Genomic DNA, 27,061 nt, shown 5'->3' on the forward strand with positions numbered 1-27,061 from the left:
GTTGTGTGAAATGGCCAGATTGGTTAAATGTTAAAGTTTTGGGGTTTTTTTTGGTGCTGGGGATCGAACTCGGGTCCTTGCGCTTGCGCAGCAGGCGGCGTAAATGTGAAAGATTGAAGCAACAAGATTTGCTAACAGATCAGAGTGGAGAAAAGAAAGAGTTACAGATGGCCCCAAAGTTTTTGGCTGAACAATGGAAGAGATTGAATTGCTATTAAATGAAGGGAGAGAGACTGTAGGACTGGGAGAGCTAAGAGTTTAACAGTTCAGCTTGAGATGCAGTTAGTCCTTCCAAGTACAGCTTTGTGCATTTAGAGCTAAAGGCTGAGGTTCAGGAGAAGAGGTCCAGTGTGGAGAGGATTCCTTGGAGGTCGCCAGTGTGGGGGTGGACTTGCGCCACAAGATGACAGAGTGGACTGATGGGGTGAGCAGTGAGAGTGACAAGAGGAGACCAAGGGCTGAGGCCTGGCCTCTCCACTGCAAGAGCTGAAGAGAGATGAGAAGAGCACAGAAGCAGACGTGGAACGGAGCTCCCAGCTAGGTCGGAGGAAAAGCAGGACTCTGCCATCAGGCAACAAAAGCAAGGTGTCTCAGAGAGGAGGGACTGAGCTGCTCTGTGTCAGTGCTGCTGCTAGGCCAAGCAGGGTGAGGGTTAAGAACCAATGGGATGGGCCGGGGATTTAGCTCAGTGGTTTCACCACCTGCTACCCAAGCACAAGGTCCTGAATTCGATCCCGAGTACCAAAAAAAAAAAGAACTGATGGGAGGTTCCTGAGGACTCAGCAGGAGCAGTTTTGTGGCGCCTAGGGGTGAGTGGCTGATGAGAATGGGTTAAAGGGTATGTGGAAGTTGACACGATGGGGACAGCAAGTACTGTATAGATCATGGTTTCTGAGGAATTTTGCTGTGGAGACATGTAGAGAAAAGTGTGATCACTAAGGGGAAAGTGAGAGTTAATGACCAGTTGCTTTGAGCTGGGCATGGTGGCGTGTGTCTGTAGTCTCAGCTTTCAAGAGGCAGGGCCAGAGGATCGCAGTGAGTTCAAGGCCTACCTGGGCTACATAGTGAGACTCTGTCAGAAAAAAACAAAAGAGGGAGAGAGAGAGAGAGAGAGAGAGAGAGAGACAGAGTTGCTTTTATTTTTAAGGAAGAACACAATATATTTATAGGTGAGTGAGAGTGATCCAGTGTAGAAGGAAAAACTAATGCAAGAGAATGGGAAGAACTGCTGCTGTTTTGTAGTTGAGAAGGCCAAGGAGGATAGGTTTCAGAGCACGGATATAACATTTGGCTTTCCTCAGACCAACTGTGTGGGAATCCCAAGCAGGTTTGATGATTGACTAGGTAAGAGCCACCGCATTCAGCATAGAATTGTATTAGGGTTATGATTTATTGTGGCAAAAGAATACAAAGCAAAACCAGCAAAGGGAAATGGTGAATGGGATGAAATTTGGAGGGAGCCAGGTGTAACCTTGTAAAAGTTCTCCCACAGAGCGATGACACTTTGCATTTAATTCCTGCACGAGCCCTTTGTGACATCTGTGAAATGCTGCCTCCAGGGAGGCGCACTAGAGACCCAAGAGTTTCACTGGCGGCTGATCTCACACTGCCCTTGTCTGGGGTCGGCGAGGCTCTCCTGAGTCTTGCTACCTGAGCAGACAGGTGCCTGTGAGCTTTAGCAGCGCTCTGACCACTCAGGGAATGGACCCAGTGTGGTGTAGTCTACCCTAAGGACAGCAGGCCTGGCCCTACTGTGCTCATCCCTTTCTGCACAAGGGACAGAGAGAAGGCCAAAGGGAGTCCATGTGGGAGTGACGGGCTGAAGCCTGCTAGTGGGACTGAGGATAGCGGTGGAAACAAAATTTTTTTGTTGTTGTTGTTACCGGGATCGAACTCAGGTCCTTGTGCTTGCGAGGCAGGCAGTGGAACCACTGAGGTAAATCCCCGGCCCAAAACAAAAGTCTTTTTGAAAAGCAATATCAATTTAAAACTTTTTATAGTCAGTAAATAAGTGTTTGAAATGATGGTTTATTTATTATGTTTGGTACCAGGGATTGAACTCAGGATCTTGTGCTTTCGAGGCAGGCAGCGGAAACACTGAGCTAAATCCCCAGCCTACTGGTTTATTTTTGAACCCAAAATTCAATGCTATAGGAGATACCAACATGACAAGATAGTATATTGCTATGGCAACTATAATTTCTTGGCATCTTTTATGATATTTTCAGGTTTATACCAATGATCTGATTCTACTATCTTGTAAAATCTAATAATTCTGGTATAGACCTATACCTCAGTTACATGCAACTTAACAAATGGTACAAACGTGATTTGCTAAACAAGTATTTGGATTTTGTTCAGAAAACCAAGCTGTTAAAAGTGGCAGAACGCAAAATAGTATGTTGAGCCAAGTTTTAGTTTGTCAGTTAAAACTAAACTAAATGTGTTTCTGTATCTTATGATGGAAGGTTATAGGGATAGTTTAATTTTTCTATTAAATTGCTCATTTGCAAAGGGGAATATTTAGTATTTTTATTATGATACTAAGTCTTAATTATGCTGTGGTGATTTTTTTCAATAGGGTCAAGAATTTGCTCCCAAAAGTGTGGCAATAATTGGTCATTCTATGGGTGGGCTGGTTGCAAGAGCATTGCTTACGCTGAAGAACTTTAAACAAGAGCTGATCAACCTTCTCATCACACAAGCCACACCTCACGTTGCTCCTGTGATGCCGCTGGACCGTTTCATTACAGGTGAGCACTCTCCCTGAGCACTGGCTGGCCTCCGGGTCGTGCAGGATGAAGGAGGCCAGTCCCGCAGCTCTTTCCTTCGAGCGCGCCCCAGGTTTAGCTGCATGTGAGGCCGCTCAGTTGTACCTCAGCACCTCTAGTTACGACCGTCTCACAAGTCTTCCACCTTAGGCTCACAACTGAAAATACTGTCAGCTTTCTCTTTCCAAGTGGTCCGAACAAGGCTGACGTAGGAACCAGGGCTTCAGTTTGGTTATTCTACAGCACAGTTCTTTTTCTCTTGAGATGTGTATTCACTTCTGTGCTTTGGTAACTATTCAATACCCTATTGAAGATAAGCTTATATTTCATTAAAATAATAGCAATGCTTTGTTTTTAAATACATAGGTACACTGCTAGAGTTGCTGATCCTTATTGTAGGAACTATAGTAAGAACTGTATTTTGGGTATTGCACTAAGGACTTTACCTGATGTGTCACAGACTTTGTTCATCCTGCAGTCTTCTGAGGTAGGTACCTTTGGTTAAAAAAAAGGTCACGGTAAAGGTTTTCTTTGTTTAAAATAGGGCCTCACGAAGGTGCCCAAGTTGGCCTCAAACTTGTGATCCTCTTGTCTCAGCTTCTGAGTAGCTGCGATTATAGGCACGTCCCTCTGCCCCGATTTAATAAAGTTCTTGCTCAAAGTCATTTAGCCAGAAAGCAGTACAACCAGTGCTTGACCGTGACATATTGCAGCTGGGTCTGTGCTCTTAGCTGTGCACGATGCATACATATGGCCTCTTAGCAGAGGTAAATACTGTGACAGGACATAAGGCTGGCTAATGCCAGGGCACAGGACGTTTGCCTCCAGCTGTAGGAGTTTGTGGTATTACCAAACAGGGATAATGTCACAGAATAAGAATGAGAGGCCTATCATCTACAACAACAACACAAACAACACGAAGTTGTTTGTGTTAAACCTTTATCTTTACTGTTATAGGAATGTTATAGGAGTTAAAGGAAATCTTTAGAAAGAATTGTCTTCCTTGTCAGTAAATTTATATAGCTCTCTCTCGCTCCCTTTTTTTTTTTTTTTGGTTTTTGAGAGGATCTCTCACTGTGTAGCCCAGGCTGGCCTTGAACCTGGAACCATCCTCCTGCCTCAGCCTCCAAATGCTGGGATTACAGGCATGTGCTACAACAGGCTCTATATAGCTTCTTACCTATTAAAAGTTGCATTGTAGTAATTTTAGAAAATTTTGTTCATAGTTAAGTAATAAATATACCCTAGTGACTCCAACCAAATTAACTTTCTAAAGTGACCATCTTAACATTATAACATCGACAAAGAATAATTTTTTTGCTGGAAGTATTTGGTGTATACTTATTGGAAAGTTTGACTTCTTGAAAAACTTTACCTGGAGGAATATTTAATAACAAAACTTTTAATTTTGCTATTATAATTATTTAAATCTTTTTTGCTGCTTGTAAGTCATAAATGACAATAGGTTTAAAAAAAATTAAAGTGGGGCTGGGGATTTAGCTCAGTGGTTTCGTCACCTGCTGCGCAAGCGCAAGGCCCGAGTTCAATCCCCAGTACCAAAAAAAAAAAAAAATCAAAGGAGCTGGCCATGGTGGCACATGCCTGAAATCCCAGGATTCAGGAAGCAGAGGCAGGAGGATCACTGTGATTTCAAGGCCAGCCTGGACTACATATCAAGACCTTGTCTCACAAAATCAAAAAAAAAAAGGAGGAGGAGAAGAAGGAGAAGATCAAAGGCCGAATAATCTCATTCATTGTTACCAGAGTTGAGGAGCTTTATATCGCTGCATGTTTAATGGTGTGTGCAGATGGGCCGGTTAGGGTGGCTCGAGACTCGGAAATACTGTATAGGCGTGAGCTCTCAGCAGAGAGAGTTCTGAAGGGTGGCAGTGGTCTTTCCAGCAGGCTCAGGCTGAAAGTGAGTCTTAGGGCCAGGGAGCCTTGTAATTAGTAAGCCTCTCTTCTGTCTAGTCTGTAGATTTTAATTGCATTAAGTCAGAAGTAGAACTTAAACAGAATTAATTCAACCAATTTTCAGTTTCCGAGAGACAGATCCTGTGATTTCAGAAGCGGATTCTCTGTGTATACTGGAGGGTAAAGTGTAGCTGCCTCAGGCCTCACCCTTCCTCAGCGGGAAGCAGTGTGCAGGCTCAGCACCCAGCCCTAGCTGTGCCTCCACTTCAGACCACACACGGTCCTGGGAGCCAGGCCTTCGCATGTTCCTTGCCTGTGTGCCCCACGTCCTCTCCCAGGGCTCAGAGGCCTTTTACCTGGCTTTGTTCTCCTGGGGGCAGAAAGGCATAGTTCTCAGTTTGAAGCAGGACGCACATGCAGCACGTGCACTTGCACACAGGCCCTTGCCATGCAGCACGAGCTTGGGATGGGAAGGGAGAGAAGACAGCAGTGGTCAGACACCCGCATTCCTGTGCTGCTGCGATCCAGGGCTGGGTCAGACGTGTCTGGAAATTCTCGATCTGAGCCTGGCCTCCAAGCTTATTTGTCTTGGTAGAAATAGAAATGCACTAATTTAATAGTGTGTCCACTGGACTTTGGACTTTTAAATATTTAGATGTAGGGCACGTGTGCCCCATTGGTACTTAATCCCAGGTCCTCCAGATGTTCAGGCTTAGCCTGGTGACAAAGTAAATACTGCTGGGATGTGTAGTACAGAGAGCTTCCTATACCAAATGTTTGAGTGGGATCAAATGCCAGGATAAAAATCCATTAACTTTTGATGATCAGAAAAAGAAATGAAAACTCCTCTGCCCTGGTCTTAATTTGGTAATCCTTGACACTAAAATGTTCTTACCTCCTGGAGACAAAGCCAGTCACTGTCTGCAGATTCTTCCTTTTGAGCTGCTTGTTACCTTTTTGTGTAGACTCCTAACCCTGAGATTTTTCCATAGCAACATAATCCTGAAAATAACATCAATGGTGCTGTCCTGATAAACTATAAGAACTTTTTAAATGGTGCTAAATGTGGGGATGGTTGGCCACAGTAAAGTTGCTAAACTCTTGTAAATAGGGACACTACCATGGTAGAGAGGGGTGAACATATGCATATATCACGAAGCCAACACCACAAATGCCTACAACTCTTTAGCGTAGTGAACTCTTAGAATTTTAGAGTTTTCTTTCTAAAGAAAAGTTGTTACTCTATGTGGCTCTTGAAAAGTCCTTATGGAATGAAAGATCATGTTTGCATATGGGCATGTGACAGCCAGTAAGGTAGAGGGTTTTTTTTTCTTTATTGATGCCTGTAGTAACTTAGTCTTTGTACTCTTATTTATTGGGCAAGTGGGAATACCTATAAAGATACTGATTTTTCTCAAAATAGAGAAATGTAACTAACACTATTTATAACCAGATATCTTAAAGAAAAGTGCAGTTAAAATTTGGCTTGTAGGTATTGTTGAAGGGAATGACTGCTATTTTCAATGCCTCTCTTTTTTTCTTACCAGATTTTTATATGACTGTAAACAACTATTGGATTCTAAATGCTCAACACATAAATTTCACCACACTTTCTGTAGCTGGAGGATTCCGGGATTACCAAGTTCGTTCAGGACTAACTTTTCTACCAAAATTAAGCCATCATACCAGTGCCTTATCTGTTGTGGTAATTTTTTTAAGATTCTATTGAAATAGTGATATAATCGACATAATGGAGCATGAAAGAGAAACAAAATATAGCTACTTGGAAGTGACGGCTGAGTTGGTATAGGCTTGCAGCAGGTGTGTGACAGGGAGAGAACATGAATAAATGAAACTGAGTCCATTAGGCAGGCAGAGGCATGGATGAGTATGCCCATAGAAAGCTAAAAGGATCTTAGATATATACCTCGTGAGTGGGACTTATTTATGTCCAAAATAACACTTGGGCCTACATTAGAGTTGTAACTATAAGAAAATGTGGACTGAAGTTTAGGGGAACCTAGTTATATCTGAGTGTCATACTATGCACAGTATTAGGTGAATGTCAAACATACCACATAACCCCAAACGAAGATTTACCTGTTTTTAATAAAGGGATTATTAGCTTTGATAATATAAATAGAACTCTGACTAGTTTGCTAATTATCCTTCCCTGCTAGGCCATTGACTAATTTGGTCTTTGCCTGATGCAGATGGCCTGTGTAAAGTGATCTCAAGTTTCCTTGTAGAACTTCTTTCTTATATATTCAGCCTTGAAGTCTTCAGTTAACATGTTCATGACAGGGCTGGAATTCATATGTCTTGCTCCCAGGCAGCTTGAACCACTAGTGGTACATCCACGACTGTTGGTACAAGTAGTACAGTCATGCATAGGATGGTCATGCATGTACCACCCGTAGTTCAAGCCAGTGGGGACATGTTAAGATATTAATGTCATAACTCCATGTATACATCATCTAAATATTTTAATTTATTTCCAAAGAGAAAATCCATAGAATGTGGTCTTCCTGTTCCTGTTGCTTTGAGGAGACAGATGTAGAGAGTCACTCTTTCCTAGTTGTTCCTCTTCATAGATACTTCTTTGTTCATCTGATCTGTCCCCTGCCTTAGATTGTTCTCCATGCACCAAATAGGTATTGTGTAATGAATGCTTGCCACACTCAGAGCAATACTACCATGTTATTTTGCTATTACTCATCATTATTATTTATTCCTCTGATTGGAGAATTGAAATGTGGCAGGACAGCTTTGGTATGAAATTGTTGAATCTCTCAGACCTCTTTTTTGGTGATATGACTCAGTGTCATTTGGTATTGAATGTTTTTGGCAGTTATTTGCTTTACATCCTTAAAAAGCTAAATGTCAGCTCTTCAGTAAACATAAGCAGTTTAGTCATATTAATACTAACATAACTTATTTCCTAGACTTGGCCTGTATTCATACCACACCCTAAGATTTATCTTTTAAATAACTTTGGTCATTTGAGAATCTGTTGCTTTTAAGGCAGCTTGTATTTCTGACTTTGGCAAAAATATCTTACTTACAGAATTTTTCTGAAAACAGCAGTTGTATAACCTGATTTACACAATATTTACCCCCCAGTACAGTAGTATACATTCTCACATATCTGCGTATATGTTCATTTTCTAAAAAATTAAGAAGTAATAATATTTTAATACGTTTTTCAAGCAAGAATAGTTAAGTGGCATTTACGTGTTGGGGCCAGGAAGAATCATGTAGGATGGAGAACGCGTCTGCACTAGTCGGGAGGCTAACCTGTGGGCATCCTCCCACCCAGCTCATGCCATTACACATGGTAAAGCAGCCGGAGAGGCCGCAAGAGGAAGTCGTCCCAGCTGTGCCAGAAAAGAGCAGTGGCTTCTATAGCATTTATCAGCTTTCATTGCAACGCCATGAAAGCTACTTTTTTCACTTGTCTTTTTTTTACTATTTCAGCTCTGGAAAGGACATCAGTTTTATTTTCCTGGTAGTGGTCAGTGCTGTCTTCTCAGCCTCTAATGTAATCTTAGAACCCCAGTGAGTTCTGCTTGTCTAATTTTTCAATAAGCTATCAGTAATAATTCCCAAATATATCGGTGCTTATAAATTCAACAATTATGCCATTCCTCCTACTTCCCAGCATGGTGCCCCAAACTCATTATTTACCGAGTACAAGCGTGACAGTGAACCCTTAGAAGTCACACCTACCTACTTTGTAGCTATGTATGCTTCATTTATTAAAGAAGCCGTTTATGCCTCCATAAATGCAGCTGCATCTATGTTGGCAGGCTTCTGTTTCATTTTGTTTTGTCAGTTCCGAGATGGCAGCTCCTTGTGTTTTCGGTGCAAAAGGAGCTGCCATGAAAAATGAAATTCTGTTCACTTGATGAGCCCTTCTGTGGGTCTGGTGAATTCCCAGTGAGGTCGCCACCTGCTTGAGGTTCTCTGCTTCTGTAGGGTGCTGTGCCATTGCTGAGCAGCCTTCTTTCTGCCAGCAGTCACATTTTTAGGAGCCTTTTGCCCTTACACAGCCTAACCATCTAGAGAAATTTTGCAAAATAAGTGAAGCCTGGACCCTAATAATGAGAATCTGATGAGGTAGTTCTTAGAGTGCAATCAGATATATTTTAACTTTAAAAAATATTTTAAAATGTTTGCTTGCCAGAAACATTCCTAAGAAGTCAGAACTCAAAATCTATCAAAGAACAGTTTAGTCAAGACCAAAATTACTGAAATATTTTAACTTATCACCTAAACTATGATTTATTAAAGAATCTTAAACTCAGTCTTGTATTAAAATAATTCAAAAGTTAAACATTAGCTTTGTCAGCACTTTGTTAGCTTCCATAGCTCTTTATTCTCAAATAAAAAAATCTGTGAGTGCCGGGGATTTAGCTCAGTGACACTGCACCTGCCTCGCAAGCTCAAGGTCCTGAGTTCGATCCCTGGTACCAAAAAACCCAAAAAATCAAAAACAAAAAAAGAAATCGATGGGAGAAAAATAAACTTAGGTCTTAGCACTCCAAACTTGTTTCCTGACACAGTTTGACCAACATTCCCTTCACAGTTGCTACCACCATCTCACAAAGAACCAGGAACATCCATCTCGAAGCCAGAAGTACCAGAGTTAGACATTAAATTAAAACTTCAAGGCAGAGTCCTACATGTTCTAGTAATTTGTAAAGGGTAGTTTAAGCCTGAATAACCAGTAATGATACTTAGAGAGTTACATTATTTTATGCAGGAATATCTTAAAATCTAGTTTGCCTTTTAGAAGAGTTTATCATTCAAAATAACTACATGAATATCATAATGAAAACAGTGTTATCTGTTTCTAAATGTTAGCTTAAAAGAATTTCAAACCTTTCAGAGAATAATATGCTTTTATTAAGTTTGATTTTTTTTTTCTTTCCTTTTAGAGTTCAGCAGTGCCTAAGACGTGGGTTTCAACAGACCATCTCTCCATTGTGTGGTAAGTTAGTGTAACTTTTTTTTTTTTTTTGAGACAGGTTCTCAAGGTAGTTTAGGCTGACCTCGAACTCATGGCAATCCTCTTGCCTCAGCCTCCCGAGTGCTGGGATTATATCATGCACCACCACGCCCAGCAGTGTAACTTATCTTGGTGATTTCTCAGGCTCCTGTTTTCTCATCAGTGCATTAATCGGTTTGCTAGCTTTCTTAGTACTTTACTCATGAATAAGCAAGTCTGTGTGAAAGGCTTACTTAGGGGCTTAGCACTCTAAGGTTGGTTCTTGACCAACATGTTTTTGACAGTCTATAACATCGTCTCTCAGTGAAGCAGGAACATCTGTCTCAGATGCAGCTAGCCTCAGATACCGAAGTCTTAGGGTTTGTCAGAGTTAGACAGAGCCAAGAGTATCTGTGGTGGGGCTCTGAGCCCTAAGCAATGGCCATATGCACATTGAGTAATACAGCAGTGACTGCCCTAGGGAGGAGTACAGAACCGCACAGGAATTGGATTTACTTTTAATATAAACTTTTTTAAAGTAAGAGATTAAATATGCATCAGGAAAGGCAGACCTGAGTGTCTGTCTCGGTATTTTTTTACCTAAGATCTGTTGTGCGCTTCCTGTGGCCACTGTGCGCACTGTGAAGTGGACGGGGAGGGGTGTGTAGGTAGGAGCCAGGCTGGGCGAGGAGATTTGGGGACACAGAAGGGCCGGCACAGTGCACTGAGACTCATTCAGAAGGGGTTCGTTTCCTTTACTTTTATAGGTTTCGACCTTAAGACAAATGCTTAATGAGAATAATTTCGCATTTAAATAACTTCTTAGTTTATAGCATTAAAAGAAACTCAGATATTTCATTACATGTAGAAGCTTGCATGTTTGGATCAAAAGTACGTTTTGAGAAAGTTTCATGCGTAACGCTTACTTCATTCTTTAGGTGTAAACAATTGCAGTTGACTACGATCCGGGCATTCTTTGATCTTATTGATGCTGATACTAAACAAGTATGTATTTTTAAACTAAAAGTTATTGCAGCACAATGAAAGCTTTTATTATAGCAATGACAGATTTAATGCATTTTTTTCTTTGATTAAAATAGAAGCTTTAGGGCCGGAGATGTAGCTCAGTGGTTTCGCCGCCTGCTGCGCAAGTGCAAGAACCCAAGTTCGATCCCCAGTACCAAAAAAAAAAAAAAAAGAAAGAAAATAGAAGCCTATACTTTTTTCAATGTTTAATTAGTTCGAGGATGGAAATTACATTTTTATAATTTGATTGCTGTTAATAACTCATAAATGTAATGAAAGTGAATGGATATTTTCAAGTTTTCCCAATTGTCTCTTCACTGTTTAAGTTTGATGTACATCTAGCTTTTTTCTACTTAAAATAAATACTTACTATTTGAGCTATTTTATATATATATATTTTTTAGTATTGTAAACATGATCTATCTTACTTGATTTTTTTGTTTGTTTGTTTTTTTGGTACCGGGGATCGAACTGGGGTCCTTGCGCTTGCGCAGCAGGCAGCGAAACCACTGAGCTAAATCCCCGGCCCTTACTTGATATTTTTGAGCCATGTGTTTAAAAGTGTTTTTACCTTTCTGATTAGATCAAAATATGTGCATTCATTGAATAGCCCAAGCTCACCAGGACTTAAATTGTGTACTTCTACAAGTTGAGCCTTTTCTGTCATGAGATTTCACAGTATAAACTCTTCACACTCATGATTTTCCACATTGTTCTATTAGCAGGACACATGAAGATCACAGCACCCACTACAGACATTTTTTTCCTTTATTCTTCAGAAAGCTGAATAACTACTATTAGGATTCTAGACACGTAGCATTCTTGTAAATACCCATATCATATTGTGTTGTACCAAATTATAAGCCGGAAGATTTCATCTTTAGTATATTTATTGAAGTAAAAACTTCATAGAATTAACACTATGAATTGTCATTCAATGCAAACACTTTTTGGGTATTGACATTTTAATTGTGCAATTTAACTGTGACAAAAGTTTTAAGTCTCTGAGAGAATGTTACTAGATATACTGTAGTAAGAGAATCAATTATAAAATAGCAAGATCAGGTTGTACACAAACTTACATATGGTAGCTTGCAGCGAGACCTTATTCCAATCAGTGAAGAATAGAAGTACTTCAAACACATAGGTATATTCTTTTAAAAATTGCATTGAAACTAAATTTAATAAATCATATTTTTCCAGTAATTCATGAGATGAGGAAAAAAAACCCTAATACTAGTATATAATGAAAGGGGTAGTTTCCAAGAAAGGATGGTTGTCAATTTGTATTTTTCTCTAGTTACCAGTGATTGTTTGGCATTGGCACTGCTCTGAGTATGGAAGCTAGTGTGCTGGAAGCACTAGATGAGTTCTTTTCTAAGTTTCTACATCTTTATAATGCTCTGTTAACTTACTTGGGAAGAAATGGTGCATAATGATTAACAGTGACTGGAGAGGCAGATACCTGAGTTGAATCCCTGCACAGATTCTTAATAGTTGCATAATTTTTGGATAAGTCATTAATTTTCCTATGTATTAGTTTCTTCATCTTTAAAATGCAGATAAAAAGGTTGTCTTTTATAGGTCTTGTGCTGATCAATAAATTAAGAGTAGGGTAAAGGCCTTGAGTGGTGCCAGCTTTAGAGAAACAGATACTGCCTGCTGGCATGACTTGAAACAGTGTTTCATTGAATCATCCTGTGATGAAATGATACAGAGTATATCGATGTTCTTTACAGATAACTCAAAATCGCAAGAAGAAATTGTCCGTTTTGAATCACCACTTCATAAGACACCCAGCAAAACATTTTGAGGAAAATCCAGCAATAATTTCTGACCTAACAGGTTGGTGACATTAACATTTTTAAGTAGAACTTTTAGTTATTATTTTTAAGGAAATCTGTTATTAGCAGACAAAAGTCTTTGAAACTGTGGTACTGCAAGTTTTATAATCCTGACATTGTATTAATTTCCCTACTATGAGGCTCTTGGTTTGGAATGCTAAGAGTAGAAAAGCAAGTTGTGGGATACTCATAAAATTTGTGTTGAAATAGCAGACAAATAGAGAAGGTGTTTCTGCATGCTCATTTGTATGCAGAGCTGGGCACTGAACTCAGGGCTCGCACATGCTGGGTGAGCGCTCTACCGCCAAATTGCAGTCTGGCCCCATAAACGAGCGCAGTGTTATACATGCAGTCTCCTGACAGTTGCGTAAATAAGAGCTATAGTTGTCTTGGTACCTCGCAGTTCCTCAGCATCATTTATTCTTGAGTCTTTGAATTACCAGCATATCTTTTCCTTGTACATTTTGCTGTTAAATATACTAAGACCAGTTACACTTTACTTAATGAGATGTCGTGTTGGGAAATATACTTATTTCCACCTGTGGATGCTCCCTTAAAGACGTCTGCACATCTGTAGCGCTTTCGTATGTGTGTGAGTGCCAGGTGCTGATCAGCACAGAGAGAATGTTTTCCTGGATTTGTCTCTAAAACTAGTGAGTGTTCAGAAACCACTTCTCCATTAGGATCAGGAAGTATTTCACCAGGATTCAAAAACAAAGTATTTAATATTAAAAAGGCAAGTAAATAATTTCCTTCACTTCAAGGGACATCTATGTGGGTTCCAGTAAAAGTGTCCAGATGGACCTATGTGGCTTACAATGTAAGTATTCCTCCAAAGAATTCTTTTTTCAAAAATATTTTAATGTTTATTTGTAAAAGTTAAAGGCTTTTCATAAAGAGATAGTGATAAACTATTTTTTCACAATAATTCCTTAATAATAAATATGTAGTCAATATTCAGTTTTCCAGTTGTATCATAAATTTTTCACCGTGTAGATTTAAATCAAGATCTAAATAAGGCCTACGTGGTCATTGGTTATGTCTTAGTCCTCTTTAATCTTTAATACTTTCTCTATTCTTGTCTTTTCTTGACATTTATTTGTTGACAAGAGTAGGCCATCTCTCTATGTGATAGTTTCCCGTTGTCTTGGTTTTGCTGATTGAATTACTGTGGTCATTCAGCTTATCCTTTACCAACTTTTATTCTGGCTTAGCAGGTTGGATCCAGATGCTTGCTAAGATTCAGGTTTTTCTTTTGTTCTTGCTTTTGCTAAACTCTTGTGATATTAACAGCTGTTGATGAGGAACTCCTAGAGTCATTAAATCATTTGGGAGGATACTTCATTTATTAATTGGGCTACTATGTAGAAAAACTGCCACATCTAAGTTTGTCAAAACTGGAAAAAATTATAAAGGAAGAAAATGATAATTGCTCAAATCTTTGGTTCTTGCCTTCTCTCTACTGGTTCAGAGTAATGAGTTGGCTTGTTGGTATCCTCCATCCGTGACCATTAGACACCCCCTCCTCAGTATGGTTATGAATTCATGAATTTAATATATTTGTGTTTCATTCCACTGATACTAAAATTGTTCCCCACTTGACCAGTAGAAACCATTTTAACTTTGACTCCTTAGTCTTCTGATAGAGCTCTTTAATAGTTTCCTCACTGTCCAGTATGACAAGGTATTTTAGCTTGTTTTGTGTATCTCCTCTCCCAGAGCCTGAACCCGCTGTTTGGTTTTGGTTTTTTGGTTTTTTGTGACAGGGTCTCATTATGTAGTTCAGGCTGGCCTTGAACTCACTATGGTAGCCGAGGCTGGCCTTGAATTCAGTGATCTTCCTGCCTCAGCCTCCTGAGTGCTGGGATTACCAGCTATTTCTTTAAGGAACTATTTCTTTATTTTGGGAAATGTATCTCAGGGCCATAATCTGGCACTACAGATGCTTATGGATACTAGGTAGGCAATTCTAGGCCTTTTCAGTAGGCAGAGCTAAGTCTATTTTATCATAACTAAAGCACCAAAAATCACCAAGGAAGAAAAGTGTTCATGTTGAGACTTGTAGGAAAAGTTCAGGACTACAGACTTTATACTTCCTCTTAACTCCTTGTCTTGGTGTCTGACCACACCAAGAATGATAAATAATTATTCATTTGCTTTATCTGTATTTTTGATGGTGAAATTGCCCACTCTCATGGCTATATTGAATGTTTTTCTTTTATAGGAATCTGATAAGATATATTTTACATTTCCTCTTGCAAATCATAGAAAAATCTACACACATGCCTATTGTCAGAGCACCATGCTGGTAAGATCATTGGTATATTTTATGTAAATTTAAAAGGCTAACTATTGTATAGTTTTTAGATTTGACTAATAATCTAGTAGATTTAGATATTGAGCTATTGTTTGGAACAGGGTTTGGGTTAAAGTATTAACAGTTTTCTGAAACTGATGATGTTTTACTACCTTGCACCTTTGGTCTTACTTTAGGTTTTCTCCCTTTCTGCCTTAACTTCTCTGTGTTCAGGATGAAGGAATTGAATTCAAAGACTTTAATTCTAAAATTCTATTGATACTTTAAATAGTAAGTCTAGGTAAGCAAAGATATTAGATAGGAATTTTATATAGTGAATCATGTTTTTCATTGGCTTCCATTCTAAAATTTCAGAAACTTTTTATGCCAGTATCATCGAAGACAATGATTTGTACAATGTAATGTAGGCTTATGATATCAAAGTAATAATTTTGTGTTTCTTTTTAAGGAATACTTACTACGCTAGGCATCATTTTAAAACATTAGATGCTCACTTTGACAACATATATACTAAAATTGGAACAATACAGAGATTAGCACAGGCCCAATGCAAGGCTTACATACAAATGTGTGAATCAGTCCGTATTTTTTTTTAAAAATGGTAGATGCTATATAGCGTGCTTTTATAATTATATGTCAAATAATAATTTTGGTAATTTTCCAACATTTCTTACTTCGGATTTTTTTTGCCCGATTTGGGATATTTTTCTTCTATTACCTCAGGACTTTTCAATTTAAATCTATATCTTCAATAGTTTATTGATCCTTTCTCCTTTTTGTTAGGTTAATTCTAGTTTTTAGAGCTCTGATCTAATGTAGTATTTCACGGACAGCTGTTGCTGTCTGATTTGTGATGTAGTCTGTAGAAGAGAAGATAGTCAGCAGCCATGCAGGCAGGTCCTTGAAGGATGCCCTAGGCTAGCGGAGATGCCAGAATTTTGCAACGCTCAAATGCTGGCATCTCTTACCCTAAATCTAAGTGGGCAGAATCTGGCCCTGAGAATAAGGGCTTAAAATAGCCACATGCAGACTGAATTTCAAAGTAGAGGTCAGGCTCTTCTAGAAGAAGCAAGGCAGTTTGCAACACAGACTGTTGGCAACCCTTATGGTAATTTTTCATTAGCAACCATGTTTCCCAGGAGGGAATTTACCAAAGAAGATTATAAAAAGAAATTACTAGATTTGGAACTTGCCCCAAGTGCTTCAGTAGTGCTGCTACCAGCCGGAAGACCAGCTACATCCATTGTACATTCTTCCAGTGGAGACATTTGGACATTGTTGGGGACAATACTTTATCCATTTCTTGCCATCTGGAGATTGATTAGCAACTTATTATTTAGTAATCCTCCTTCTGCACAGACTTCAGTGAGAACACCATCACCAGAACCTTCAAACCCTACATCATCTAGCAAATCAGAAAAAAGGGAACTAGTCAGAAAAAGAGTGCTGGAAAAATGAGAGGAAGATTTTAAAAAGGAAAGGAGGATATATAGATTGAGGACTCGAGATGATGGTGAAGATGAAAACAACTCTTGGAATGGAAATTCTACTCAGCAGACATAATGCAACAAGTACAATATGTACAATAATTATTGTTTCTCTTACTCTACTGGAGAAGTGGGTCTGCTTTATATTTTCCAACTGATCTATAAAGTATCTATTTTCCTGCTTAGTGGGTATGGGTTCAAGTGTTTAACTCAAAAAAGTCAAAACATCAAATAACTAACTGGCTGCTAGGTTCTTGCATACAATAACAATTGCTAGATGCCTAAAAGAATCAAAAGGTCTGCCACAGCCTCACTCTATCAGCTGCTTCTTCAGTATTTTATATACCCTTTAGCCCTGTGCTCTCAGATGACCTGTTTTGTTTAGACTACTCCTTTCTCCAAGACTCTTAAGCCCACACAAAATAATTGGTATGTCTCTGAGTAATTTGACTCCTAGAGCATTTTAAACTAGCCAATCAGATAAAAACTTATGTTTAACTTTTCTTTTTGTTCATCAGCTGCAAGCAAAATCTTGTAGGTTTTAATCTTACTTAAATACTGAATAAAAAATCTTTTTCAAAAAAAAAAACAAAACAAAGTAGAGGTCAGTATTATACTGAGAACAATGCTTGCCAAAGTACAAAGGTCCATTTGCTGATTGGAGGATCCCTGTTTTGTATTTAATGGTTATGGGCATTCATTACCATTAAGTCATGTGGTGAGCTTTAAAAATAATCTTTCCAGGGCCGGGGATTTAGTTCAGTGGTTCCGCCACCTGCCTCGCAAATGCAAGGTCCTGAGTTCAGTCCCTGGTACCAAAAACAAAAACAAAAATAATCTTTCCAATTTTTATTGTAGAAGTTTTCAAACATACAAGTAGAAAGAAAATTTTGTAACCAACACACAACTCTGCTTGTCACCATTCTGTCATTCTTTTTTGGTACCGGGGATCGAGCTGGGGTCCTTGCACTTGCGAGGCAGGCGGCAGAACCCCTGAGTTAAATCCCGACCATTCTGTCATTCTTATAGTATTCCTTCCCACTTTTTTGAACTGAAGCATTTTTAAATTCTGGTCATTTTATCATTTCATTCATAAATATTTCAATGTTTTTCTGTCAGATAGGATTTTACACATTATAATGACATTATTTCATCCAACCAAATTAATATTAATTACTTTCTTCTATCTGTTATCCAGTCCATGTTCAGTTTTCCTCAGCTCACTTAAATTTTAAGTTTAAATTATTTGAGTGAAAATTCAAAGTGTGTGCATTTTCCTTGGTTCATGAATCTTAAATCTCTTGTATAACAGTCCCTGTCCTTTTTCCCTCTATGCCATTTGTTGAGGAAAGAGGATTATATCTTTCACAGTTTCCTACAATCTGAACTTACCTAATTGCATTTTGGGGCTATCATTTAATATGCATTATTTATCCCTTATTTTCTGTGAACTGGTGGTTGGATCTAGAATCCTGATTAGATTTGAGCTAATTTTTGTAGTGAGAATGTATTATAAACAAAGCTGTGTGTCTCCTACTGCATCACGTCAGGAAGTACATAATATCTGGTTAGCAAACTTTTAATGACATGATGGCTTATCAGTGCACTCAGTATCAGCATGATCTATCCATTATAAAGTCCCCAGGCAATCTTTTATGTAATTTTTTTTGTTCTGTTTTGTTTGTTTTTATGTAATTATTTTAGCAGCCATTGAAGACATTATTTTTACTGTAGACAGAATTTTTTGAGAACTATAATAACGTTTTTCATCAGCCTTTTCTGTATACTTTAGGAATTAGTAATTTCTTGAATACTTCTAAGAGTTTCAGTGCAGTTACTGAGTGTTTTTTAGATGATTTGAAATTGTTCTTTTGTATGTTAGAGTGGTTTTGAATACTACATTATCTGTTGAATTCACTGATGGACAAGTGAGAATTTCTGAAGTAAGTTATGTGGAATATTGGCAGTTTTTCTAAAGAGGAGGACTATTTTTGAGGACAGGCTTCAGTAGTAACTGCAGAAACCCATTACAGAAGTGGGTTGGGCCTTTAGAGACTGCTTCTGTTCCTCCTTCGGGCTATGCTGGTCTGTTCTGTTGTCTTGCTTTATTGTATCAGTTGTTTGGGGCAGGACAGGTAATGGATACAAGAGCCACACCAGTATTTAGCCTGTCATGGAAAACAGAAATACCCCATTGTCTGCTGTCAGCTTTCCTTTCTGTATTCTTAAACTGTCTTAAAATGTTATTGAATGCCCATGAGGGCAGAGACTATGTCTGGCTGACTTATTTTCCCTAAGGGTTTAACATAATTCCTTGGCCTCAGACTGGACTTCACAAACATTCGTTGAATGGATGGATTCATTTCTTCATGTCCTGTCTGTAACACTAAGGACAAATTATGTAGCTGTCTGACAGTGCTTCTCATCTTCCTGTGCAGTGGAAGAACTTCAGTAGACGGATCATCACATCAGACCCTGGAACACTGCTGTTCCTTAAAATTTGGAATGCAAATCTTGGGTCACACTGCTTTTACACCCCTAAAGCTGAGTGCAGACGGGTTGAAACATCGCAATCCTCTCTGGCATCCCAGCCCTGAGCTAATGAAGGATTAGCTAGCTTCTTTCTAAGCACATTCCTGAATGCGTACAGGTTATCTGCTGGTAATCAGATGGGGACTCAAATGATAAAGTAAAAAACTAGACTCGGCTTATTTTTTAATTAAATTTGTTTATTTTTAGTTGTTATTTTTAATTACTTGACTCTGGATTTTTGTTGGCATGAGATTCTATCTCTAATTCCCACTTCTGATTTTGTAGCTTTACTGTGTAGCTGCCTGATTAAAAGTATAGGCATTACCAAGACTTTGAAAGTTTGGGTTCAATGGAAATGCTTATTGGGGGACATGTAGTAGTAGAGACACCCATCAGGTCACTGTCCCCCCCACCACGCTAGGACGGTGCTTACCTGCTGGTCACGCTCTCCTTGGGCTTTGTTCCTGTCCTTGACTGTGTGACTTTGGAGAGCATCTTGCATATGCTTCTCAATCACAGATGCTACTAGGGCCTGGGATTTAGCTCAGTAGTGCCACCGCCTGCCTCGCAAGCAGAAGGTCCCGAGTTCAATCCCTGGTACCAAAAAAAAAAAAGAAACCTACATTTGTGGGGTATGATGTCAATCACAGATGCTGCTTTATGTTTCCCTTGCTGCTACTCATCGTGTACCTGGAAGGCACCGAAGATTTGTAGAACAATATTTTATACGATATTCAATGTGTTTTCTGCCGTATTTGCCACAATATTTAGTGTGTTTTGTTTTGCATTATTCATCAACAGGATACAAACAGTTGGATTTTTGGCTGCATAAACAGCACTTCTATGTGGTAAGTCTTATGCACTTAGTGCCTTCTATTCTCAAACAGTGCTCAGGAGTCATAGATGCCTATGTGTGTTCTTACACTCATTTTGTTGTTACATCGTTACAGTATCTTTAAGTGAAAAGTAAGAGAAATGAATATACTAGTAATTTTTATAAACATTAAAAGCAGTTGATAGTTAAGAAAAACAATTTTTATTTTTGTTGCCAAAGGAACTATGTGGACAGAGAGTACTGATTAGACTCACTAGACTGTGGTTTGTTTATTTTAACTCTCTCTACTAGGTCTAGATAATTTTCCTCTGAAGCTTATTTGTAGTTTATAATACTTCAGTATATTTGTTCTTTAATTATATTTTGTATTTATTTCAAAGCCAGCAAGGGGTTGATCTGTCGTGGAAAGTTGAACTGCTGCCAACAATTAAGGTAAATGTAGCTTTACAACCTTACTAATCAGGTGAAAAAGTACTTGAGCCCGTCGACATTTTAGAATATGCTCTTGGGTATTTCATAAACTTCATTGTTGATGTACATGTTGCAAATGTTTTCCTTAGAGTGATAGGCAGTTAGCGTTTAACAGCTAGGTGACCACATTGGTAGAGCACCTGCCCATCATGTGCAAGGGCTGGGTTTGGTCCCCAGTGCTGGGGGGAAGAAAAGACTTATAAGTTAACAATTTTATGAATCTCTGTATGTTACAGCATCATATTAAAGGTTTAATTGATTTTTTAAATTAAATTTGAGAGTGTGTCTAGTTTGTCTTAAGCTATAAGCTGATTAGTGTCTTTTGCTCAGAATTTTGTTTTGAGAGGAAGTACCTTAGGGAAGTGGGCATCCCAGAGAGATGTGAAGTAATTTTCAGATGGGTTCAGCACCGCACGAGGGTCAGCTCTGAGAGGAGTTGCCTCTGCCGCCCTCTCTCCGGGTGGCACATCGCAGCAGGGAGTTACCCGATGGGTGGTGGTGGCTTCCTTACCAGAGTCTAGTGGAGTAGCAAGTCTTATGGAAAAAATACTTATTTACATAATATTACTGAAAAGGGAAAAATTTAAAATTAGGTAAAAGTTATCTCATTTCCAGGGCCAGGGATTTAGCTCAGTGGTGCCACCGCCTGCCTCAGAAGCACAAGGGCCTGAGTTCGATCTCTAGTACGAAAAAAAAGTTATCTCATTTCCAAATTTCATGTATTATAACTGATAGTATTATACCAGAATTGATAGTTTTCAGTCTTCAAGTGAATTGATACTTTAAAAATAAAATAGTTTCCTAGTGAATGCTAGACTCAGACTTCAAAGAGAAATCAATCTGGTTATTCCCAGTCATCTCCTAATTAACCTGACACCAATTAAGTTATTTTCGCTAACAGAGAGGAATGGTACAGAAAGAATAATTGCAGACTTCTTACATTTGGCTGGAATGGTTGCAGTTTTTTTCTATCACCTTTGTCAATCTACTCTGTGCATATTCATTCATGGAGTGAATATTATTTGTATTTATGGAACAAATATTTTAGCGAAGTAATTTGACTCATGAACATTTTTCAGGTCTCACTGATTCTATGCTAACCTTCTAGGCAGGAGCAAAACAAAGTATTAGAATGTACTTATTAATTAATCATTCATAAGGCATATGATATCTGTCCTTCATTTTCCAATTTAAATATTCTGTCCCTCTTAAATTTAAGAGTTAGGAAGAAAACAAATGATTAAAAACCTTAGAAAATGTACTTTGCTCTCCTGTGTTTGAAGTTATTTCTTAAATCATAAAATCTTTATATTATTTTTTTATCTCCAAAGATTGAACGTGTGTTTATCGAGCTCTGGGCCCCTGTGTTCTGAATGTAAGAAACAGACTTGCTGAACAGCAGGAGAATGAGTTATTCCAGCTACTTCCTTTTTGTAGAGAATGCTGGAAGGGAGAACTTAGAAAACAAGGATTTCAATATTCTGCATTCCTGGGTGTTCTCAGCATAAGAAGGTTATAATTACTAGGTATAAACTTTTCCATTATGATGAAAATCAAGATTTCATATAATGTGTGTTAGCCATTTATAAGTAGTACAGTTATTTTGCCACAAAGTTAAAGGGATGATTAAAATGAAAAAGTTTTATGGGTTTTATTCATCTTAACAAAGGTAATGTCAAATAAAAATCATATCACTCACAAGAATCTTTGCTGACCAAACCCCCTAGCTAAACGCTTATAAGTTGAACGCTTTGATTGTTGAGAATGAGTTTAGTATGTAGAAGCTATTAAGCATGGGTAGCTGTTACACAGTGTCTAAGCTCTTCCTAACTAATTTATCTTTCATGCTGTCTGCCTTTCATGGTGGGTCTCAGCTGCCTGTCACTGATTTATGTGGCCCTTTTATGACCCTTGGATTTATGTTGGAACATCTGAGTGCTGCCAAGACTTTGCTGAAGTGGGCAGAATCTGGTCAGGGTGTAACAGGGCCATTCAACTGACCCAGTGACAGGTGTGTGTTAACTTCAGCACTCTGTCCTAATTCCCCCATACTGGTGCTTCTGCAAAAGGCTGCAGGAAGCTGTTCTGTAGAAATCTTTTAATGTAAACATACTTTAACATATTCCCACCCCATGTCTTCTTCCAGAGAAAACCTGGATTAAAAATTGTATTTAGAAGTTTGGCATACTATTAGTAGACCTGTTCATTCCTCAGAACACTTGCTGTTAGGATTGGCTCTTAATGTTAAGAACTGTAGTTTTTTCATTTGCTGCAGTGCATTATGAGCTGCATGGCATCTTCGTCATTTATTCCATAAATTCCAGGGGATGATGTTCATGGGTGCTGTCAGCCAGAAGCTCTTTGCTACCTGGCTAGGTTGGACTCATCTGAGATTACACAGTAACTCTCCATCATCTTTGGCATCCATTCACCAACTATGGACTACTGTGTCACACACCACCAAAGTAAGTGAGGAGACGGTACTGTGATGCTGTCTGCTCCACAGAGCCAAATCACAAACCTAAGGTGCCGAGTCTGCAGATAACTGTGATTAAAGTAGGGCTGGGTGTCACTTGTTCCACATGAGGGTATGCCAAAGGCCTATTCTGGGTAGTCCATGTTCAGTATAACTATTAGGGATTTTATTTCCTATAGGATTATTTATCTACCAGTGTAAATATGTGCATTTGAATTTTTAGAAAAAATTTTTGATGCTAAGGATTAAACCCAGAGCCTTGGATGTGCTAAGCATGTACTCTCTGAAATGCTTTTAAGTAACAAATTGAGAACTAACCGCTTGTAATTTATCTTTCTTTAGTCTCTGACATTAAGACTTCAGGACTATCCGTCTTTGTCTCATCTTGTCGTTTATGTTCCATCAGTTCATGGAAGTAAGGTAACAAATGGGTTAGGGTTGTTTTCAGAATGTTTTGGGGTTGCTCTTGCTAAAGTTAAGTTTGCTTCTTGATCAGTTCTCGCACATGGGGCTTATCTAAAACAGTGACTGGTTTTGGTGATTCACCTGAGGCTGCTCAGTCATTAAGATGCTTACTCCAATGTGAACTAAGCAGAATAAACCCAAGACTCTATGCTCCGCGTGAGAAAAGAGCTCCTGTTTATCAGTCTCGCAAAATCTGTTACTTACTAGGCACCCTTTACATAAAAGACTACTTGTCACTTGTCACTCTTTAGTAGGGGAAGAATAAGAAAGAAGGAATACCTAAATAAATGTGATACAAGTCAACATAAAAGGAAGAGACAATTTGGATTGAAGGAATCAAAAATAGCTTTACAGCGAGGTGATATTTAAAATGTCCTTAAAGGATAGTTGGGATTTTTATAGGTAGGACAAACATTCTAGATTGGTGCTGTCAATATGAAAATTATTGGCACATGGGCTGCTTAAATATAAACTAATCAAAATTAAATGCAGTTTAAAATTCATTTCCTGCTGGGTGTGGTGGCACACCTGTAACCCAGCACTTCAGAGCCTAGACAGGAGGACTGCCATGAGTTCAAAGCCAGCCTGAACTATACAGTGAGACCCTGTCTTGAAAAAAAAAAAAAATTCAGTTCCTTAGTTGTTCTAGCTATGTTTTAGAGACTAATCTGGACAGCACTTTCCAGCAAGGAATGGTGAGCACAGTTGGTGTGAAAGTATGGTGTATATTTGGAAAGCAATGAGTGCATATGCAATTTTGAAGGATTGGCTACCGGGGCTAGAGTGATAGTGGGGAGAAGTTCTTGGCCATATTACAGAGGCCATCACTGGAAGATGCAGGGCTTTGTGGAATTCCGAAGTCCTGGGAAACGGGAAGTTTTCACCACAGTAGTGATGGAGTCTGAGGTGATTAATTTTGGAAGATTAAGCTGGTTTTTTTTTGTTTTGTTTTGTTTTTTGGTACCAGGGATTGAACTTGGGTCCTTGTGCTAGTGCAGCAGGCGCCGGAACCACTGAGCTAAATCCCCAGCCCGATTAAGCTGTTTATTTTAAAGTGGATCAGAAATAAGACTAGACACCTTGAAAGGGGTTGTGAGGGCTCGTGAGTAGGGAAGAGGGAATGTAAGTAGAATAGTGGTGATTTTACGAGCTGGGGGAGAAGGTGAGGTTTAAAGGCCCCTGTGGTCTTTCCCGTTTAACCAGCAGACCTGTTCTTCGGGGCCCACCCCAAGTCCCCTGTCCGTTCCCAGGCTGCTCCACAGACCTCCACTTGATCCCCTTCTACTCTGTGGATGACAGTTTCCAGGGGTGTGTTACACTGAGTTTCGATGTATGTCTCCATGGCCATTGCTATATTGTGATCTCTTTGAGTGTAACAATGAGAAAAGTTTTATTCTGCTTTGCATCCGCAACCTTTAGTGCCTACCACATAAATTTTTTTAATGTTTTTGAATGAGAAAATTGATACGATTTATGGGCAGAATGATTATGGAAATTCAAAAGAAATAGAAGAAAAGTGGCTGTAGTTGGAAGCATCTCAGAGACCGAGTTTCACAAACACCTTGTAACAGATTCATTGCTTTGCTTTGCTTAGCTCAAGTGAGAGGTAATTCAGCATCTGCAGTGCTAAAAGCTCTCTTAAAGGTTTTTCTGTCAGGTCAGTGGGTTTTGAATGAATCTAACATCTTCCCCAGACTTGGAAAGGCCTTCTGTGGTTATTCCAAGCACTTAACAAGCCTTTCTGCAGTAGACCCTCGTAGTAGCCTGATAGACACGTACTATGTCCTGATGCTCTTTGGAAAGCAGCATGGTCATCTCCGTGTTACCAGCCCTGCCTCGCTCAGATGATGACTTGGGCCTCTTCCGCTGTCTGCAAGTCTGTGTCATAGCCATCATCAGAGGCCTGTACCTATCACACAGGCAGAGTGGGAGGAGTTTGTGTCAGCTGTCACCTTTCTTACTGTTTTCTGAAATACAAATGTGGAATTATCTGCATTTTTTTGATGATAAAAAACAAAATAATTATACCCATTAGAAATGTGCTTGCCTTCAATGTTTTAGAGACAGACCTTTGAATTCTCTTTCTTGGATAAGGATTTAGTCTGTTGTGCAAAAGTAAAGGCAATCCGGGCATGGTGGCGCACGCCTGTCATCCCAGCACTGGGGAGGCTGAGGCAGGAGGATCGCCACAAGTTCAAGGCAGCCTGGGCTACATGGTGAGCTCAGGATCAGCTTGAACTACATAATGAGACCCTGTCTCAAAAAAACCTAAAGGCCCAGCCAGATTTTTAAAACAACAGTGAAAATTCTATTTTAAATACTTGTACAAAGTAATTGAAATTGCTTTTAAAAACTACTCCTTGTCTCAGGTACAAAAGTACTACATAAAAATACAGTATAATAAAAAATCCTGTTCAGTAAATGATTGCTCTGCTCTTTCAACAGTTGCTTTCTTAGTGAAAATGTCTGTGTTCTCTGCCTTATGAGGGAGAAATAAAAAGTAAAGCCCTTAATGAACCACCCCCTCCCCCCACCCCAAGTACTGCAGTCTTAGAGCCATTTCCCACGTCTGTTTTCCACTTTGAAAAACCATGGAAAATCCACCCAAGAGGCAAGCAGAGTAATGCTGTTCCAGATTCCAAGGTTTAGTTGCCAAAAAGCCTAGGCTGGGCCCTGAGGTCTGTCCACTCCCTGTGGACCAGACTCCCGGCCGTCTCCCTCGGTTCCTGTAAGCAGTCTAGTGGGCTGCACTGTGGGGATTCTTTCACCCAACTGGCACTTTTGCCAGAAACGGTTCCTCTTGCAGATAACTAAGAACAGTGTTTCTTACACAGTTTTAGAAATGTTATTACAGAGGTGTGGTCTCTACACAAATTATAATGGGGTGGATGTCACATTGTAGTTTCCTCTCTGGAAGCACTTCTTTTCCTTCATATGTAGTAAATGTTTTCCACCTACTACAGTAACTGTTTAACCTGAAATCATCTTACACAACTAACATTAGTATTTGTGGATGAGTGGCAGCAAGCACTCGCAGCCTTTTGTCACTTCATTAGACTGTAGCTGTTTAGTAAATGTAGGATTTTTCACAAACGTGTAACAAAGTTACATTTTCATTTTGACTATGAACATATTCAAGCCTATGGTATCTAAATCCCTACATATTCTTGAATTGTGAATCTTTGGTCCATCCTTTTATGTCCTTCTACAAATACCTAAAATTACTAGAAAACTTTGCTATGCATCTATTATTATAACCTATTTAAATTAAGCTTATTTATTAAATTTTCTCAGCATACCATTTCTCTTTGAGGAGTTCTTGAGGGAGGAGGGGAAAGGAAAGAAGGGACAACAAGAAAAGAAAGAAAAGAGAATAGGAGTTCTTGCCGCTGAGTTAGAGGTATAGTGTGATCATTGATACATTTTCCAAAGCTAAGGTTGTAGACTTTTATTTTCTACTCAAATACCAAGATATTTTACTATAAATTTGATTCTATTTTTCTAATAAATCAATGTTTTAAATTTCAGTTTGTTGTAGATTGCGAATTCTTTAAAAAAGAGACTAGATCAATACAGCTTCCTGTAACTCATCTTTTTTCCTTTGGTAAGTACTTTGTTTGGGGGTAACTATTTTTTCCAGTACTGGGGATTGATCCCACTGCACTCTACACTGAGCCTTATCCCCAGCCTTTTTGTTATCTTATTTTGAGACGTGGTCCTGCTAAGTTGCTCAGACTAGCCTCAAACTTTGATCCTCTTGCCTTAGCCTCCCCAGTCGCGAGCTTACAGGAATGTGCTGCTTTTGGAACTATTTAAGAATCAGTCGTATTTCTAAGGGAGTGCTGCTTTTTTTGCCAGTGAGTTCCAATAAAGCAGAGCCTTGGCACACTGAGCCTACGACATTGTGAATGTAGTTCTTAGGGTAACCAGATG

The 27,061-nt window shown here is 39.1% G+C and overlaps 1 protein-coding gene and 1 non-coding gene across 5 annotated transcripts in view; both read left to right on the forward strand.

The window, feature by feature from the left end:
• Window positions 1-27,061, forward strand: part of Pgap1 (post-GPI attachment to proteins inositol deacylase 1) — a 69,127-nt gene that overhangs the window by 18,800 nt on the left and 23,266 nt on the right. For 2 of the 4 annotated variants that reach the window (XM_087200346.1, XM_021249796.2), the window contains exons 4-15: window positions 2,582-2,753; window positions 6,233-6,390; window positions 9,626-9,678; window positions 10,614-10,680; window positions 12,441-12,546; window positions 13,310-13,365; window positions 14,770-14,853; window positions 19,683-19,729; window positions 20,097-20,148; window positions 22,512-22,652; window positions 23,006-23,083; window positions 26,657-26,732. In XM_087200346.1, the coding sequence (XP_087056472.1) occupies window positions 2,582-2,753; window positions 6,233-6,390; window positions 9,626-9,678; window positions 10,614-10,680; window positions 12,441-12,546; window positions 13,310-13,365; window positions 14,770-14,853; window positions 19,683-19,729; window positions 20,097-20,148; window positions 22,512-22,652; window positions 23,006-23,083; window positions 26,657-26,732 (1,090 nt within the window). Of the gene's footprint in view, window positions 1-2,581; window positions 2,754-3,137; window positions 3,259-6,232; window positions 6,391-9,625; window positions 9,679-10,613; window positions 10,681-12,440; window positions 12,547-13,309; window positions 13,366-14,769; window positions 14,854-19,682; window positions 19,730-20,096; window positions 20,149-22,511; window positions 22,653-23,005; window positions 23,084-26,656; window positions 26,733-27,061 lie in introns of those variants that run through there. The other 2 variants (XM_021249797.2, XM_004871709.3) reach the window with 2 other exon arrangements.
• Window positions 15,349-15,452, forward strand: LOC147821407 (U6 spliceosomal RNA). Its single transcript, XR_015447093.1, has one exon. It is a non-coding gene; the product is annotated as a U6 spliceosomal RNA (small nuclear RNA).

This window comes from Heterocephalus glaber, unplaced genomic scaffold (genome assembly GCF_053883595.1).
Source record: "Heterocephalus glaber isolate CG9 unplaced genomic scaffold, H.glaber_assembly_v1.0 deba00001743, whole genome shotgun sequence".
In the NCBI taxonomy this organism is placed as follows: Eukaryota; Metazoa; Chordata; class Mammalia; order Rodentia; family Bathyergidae; genus Heterocephalus; species Heterocephalus glaber.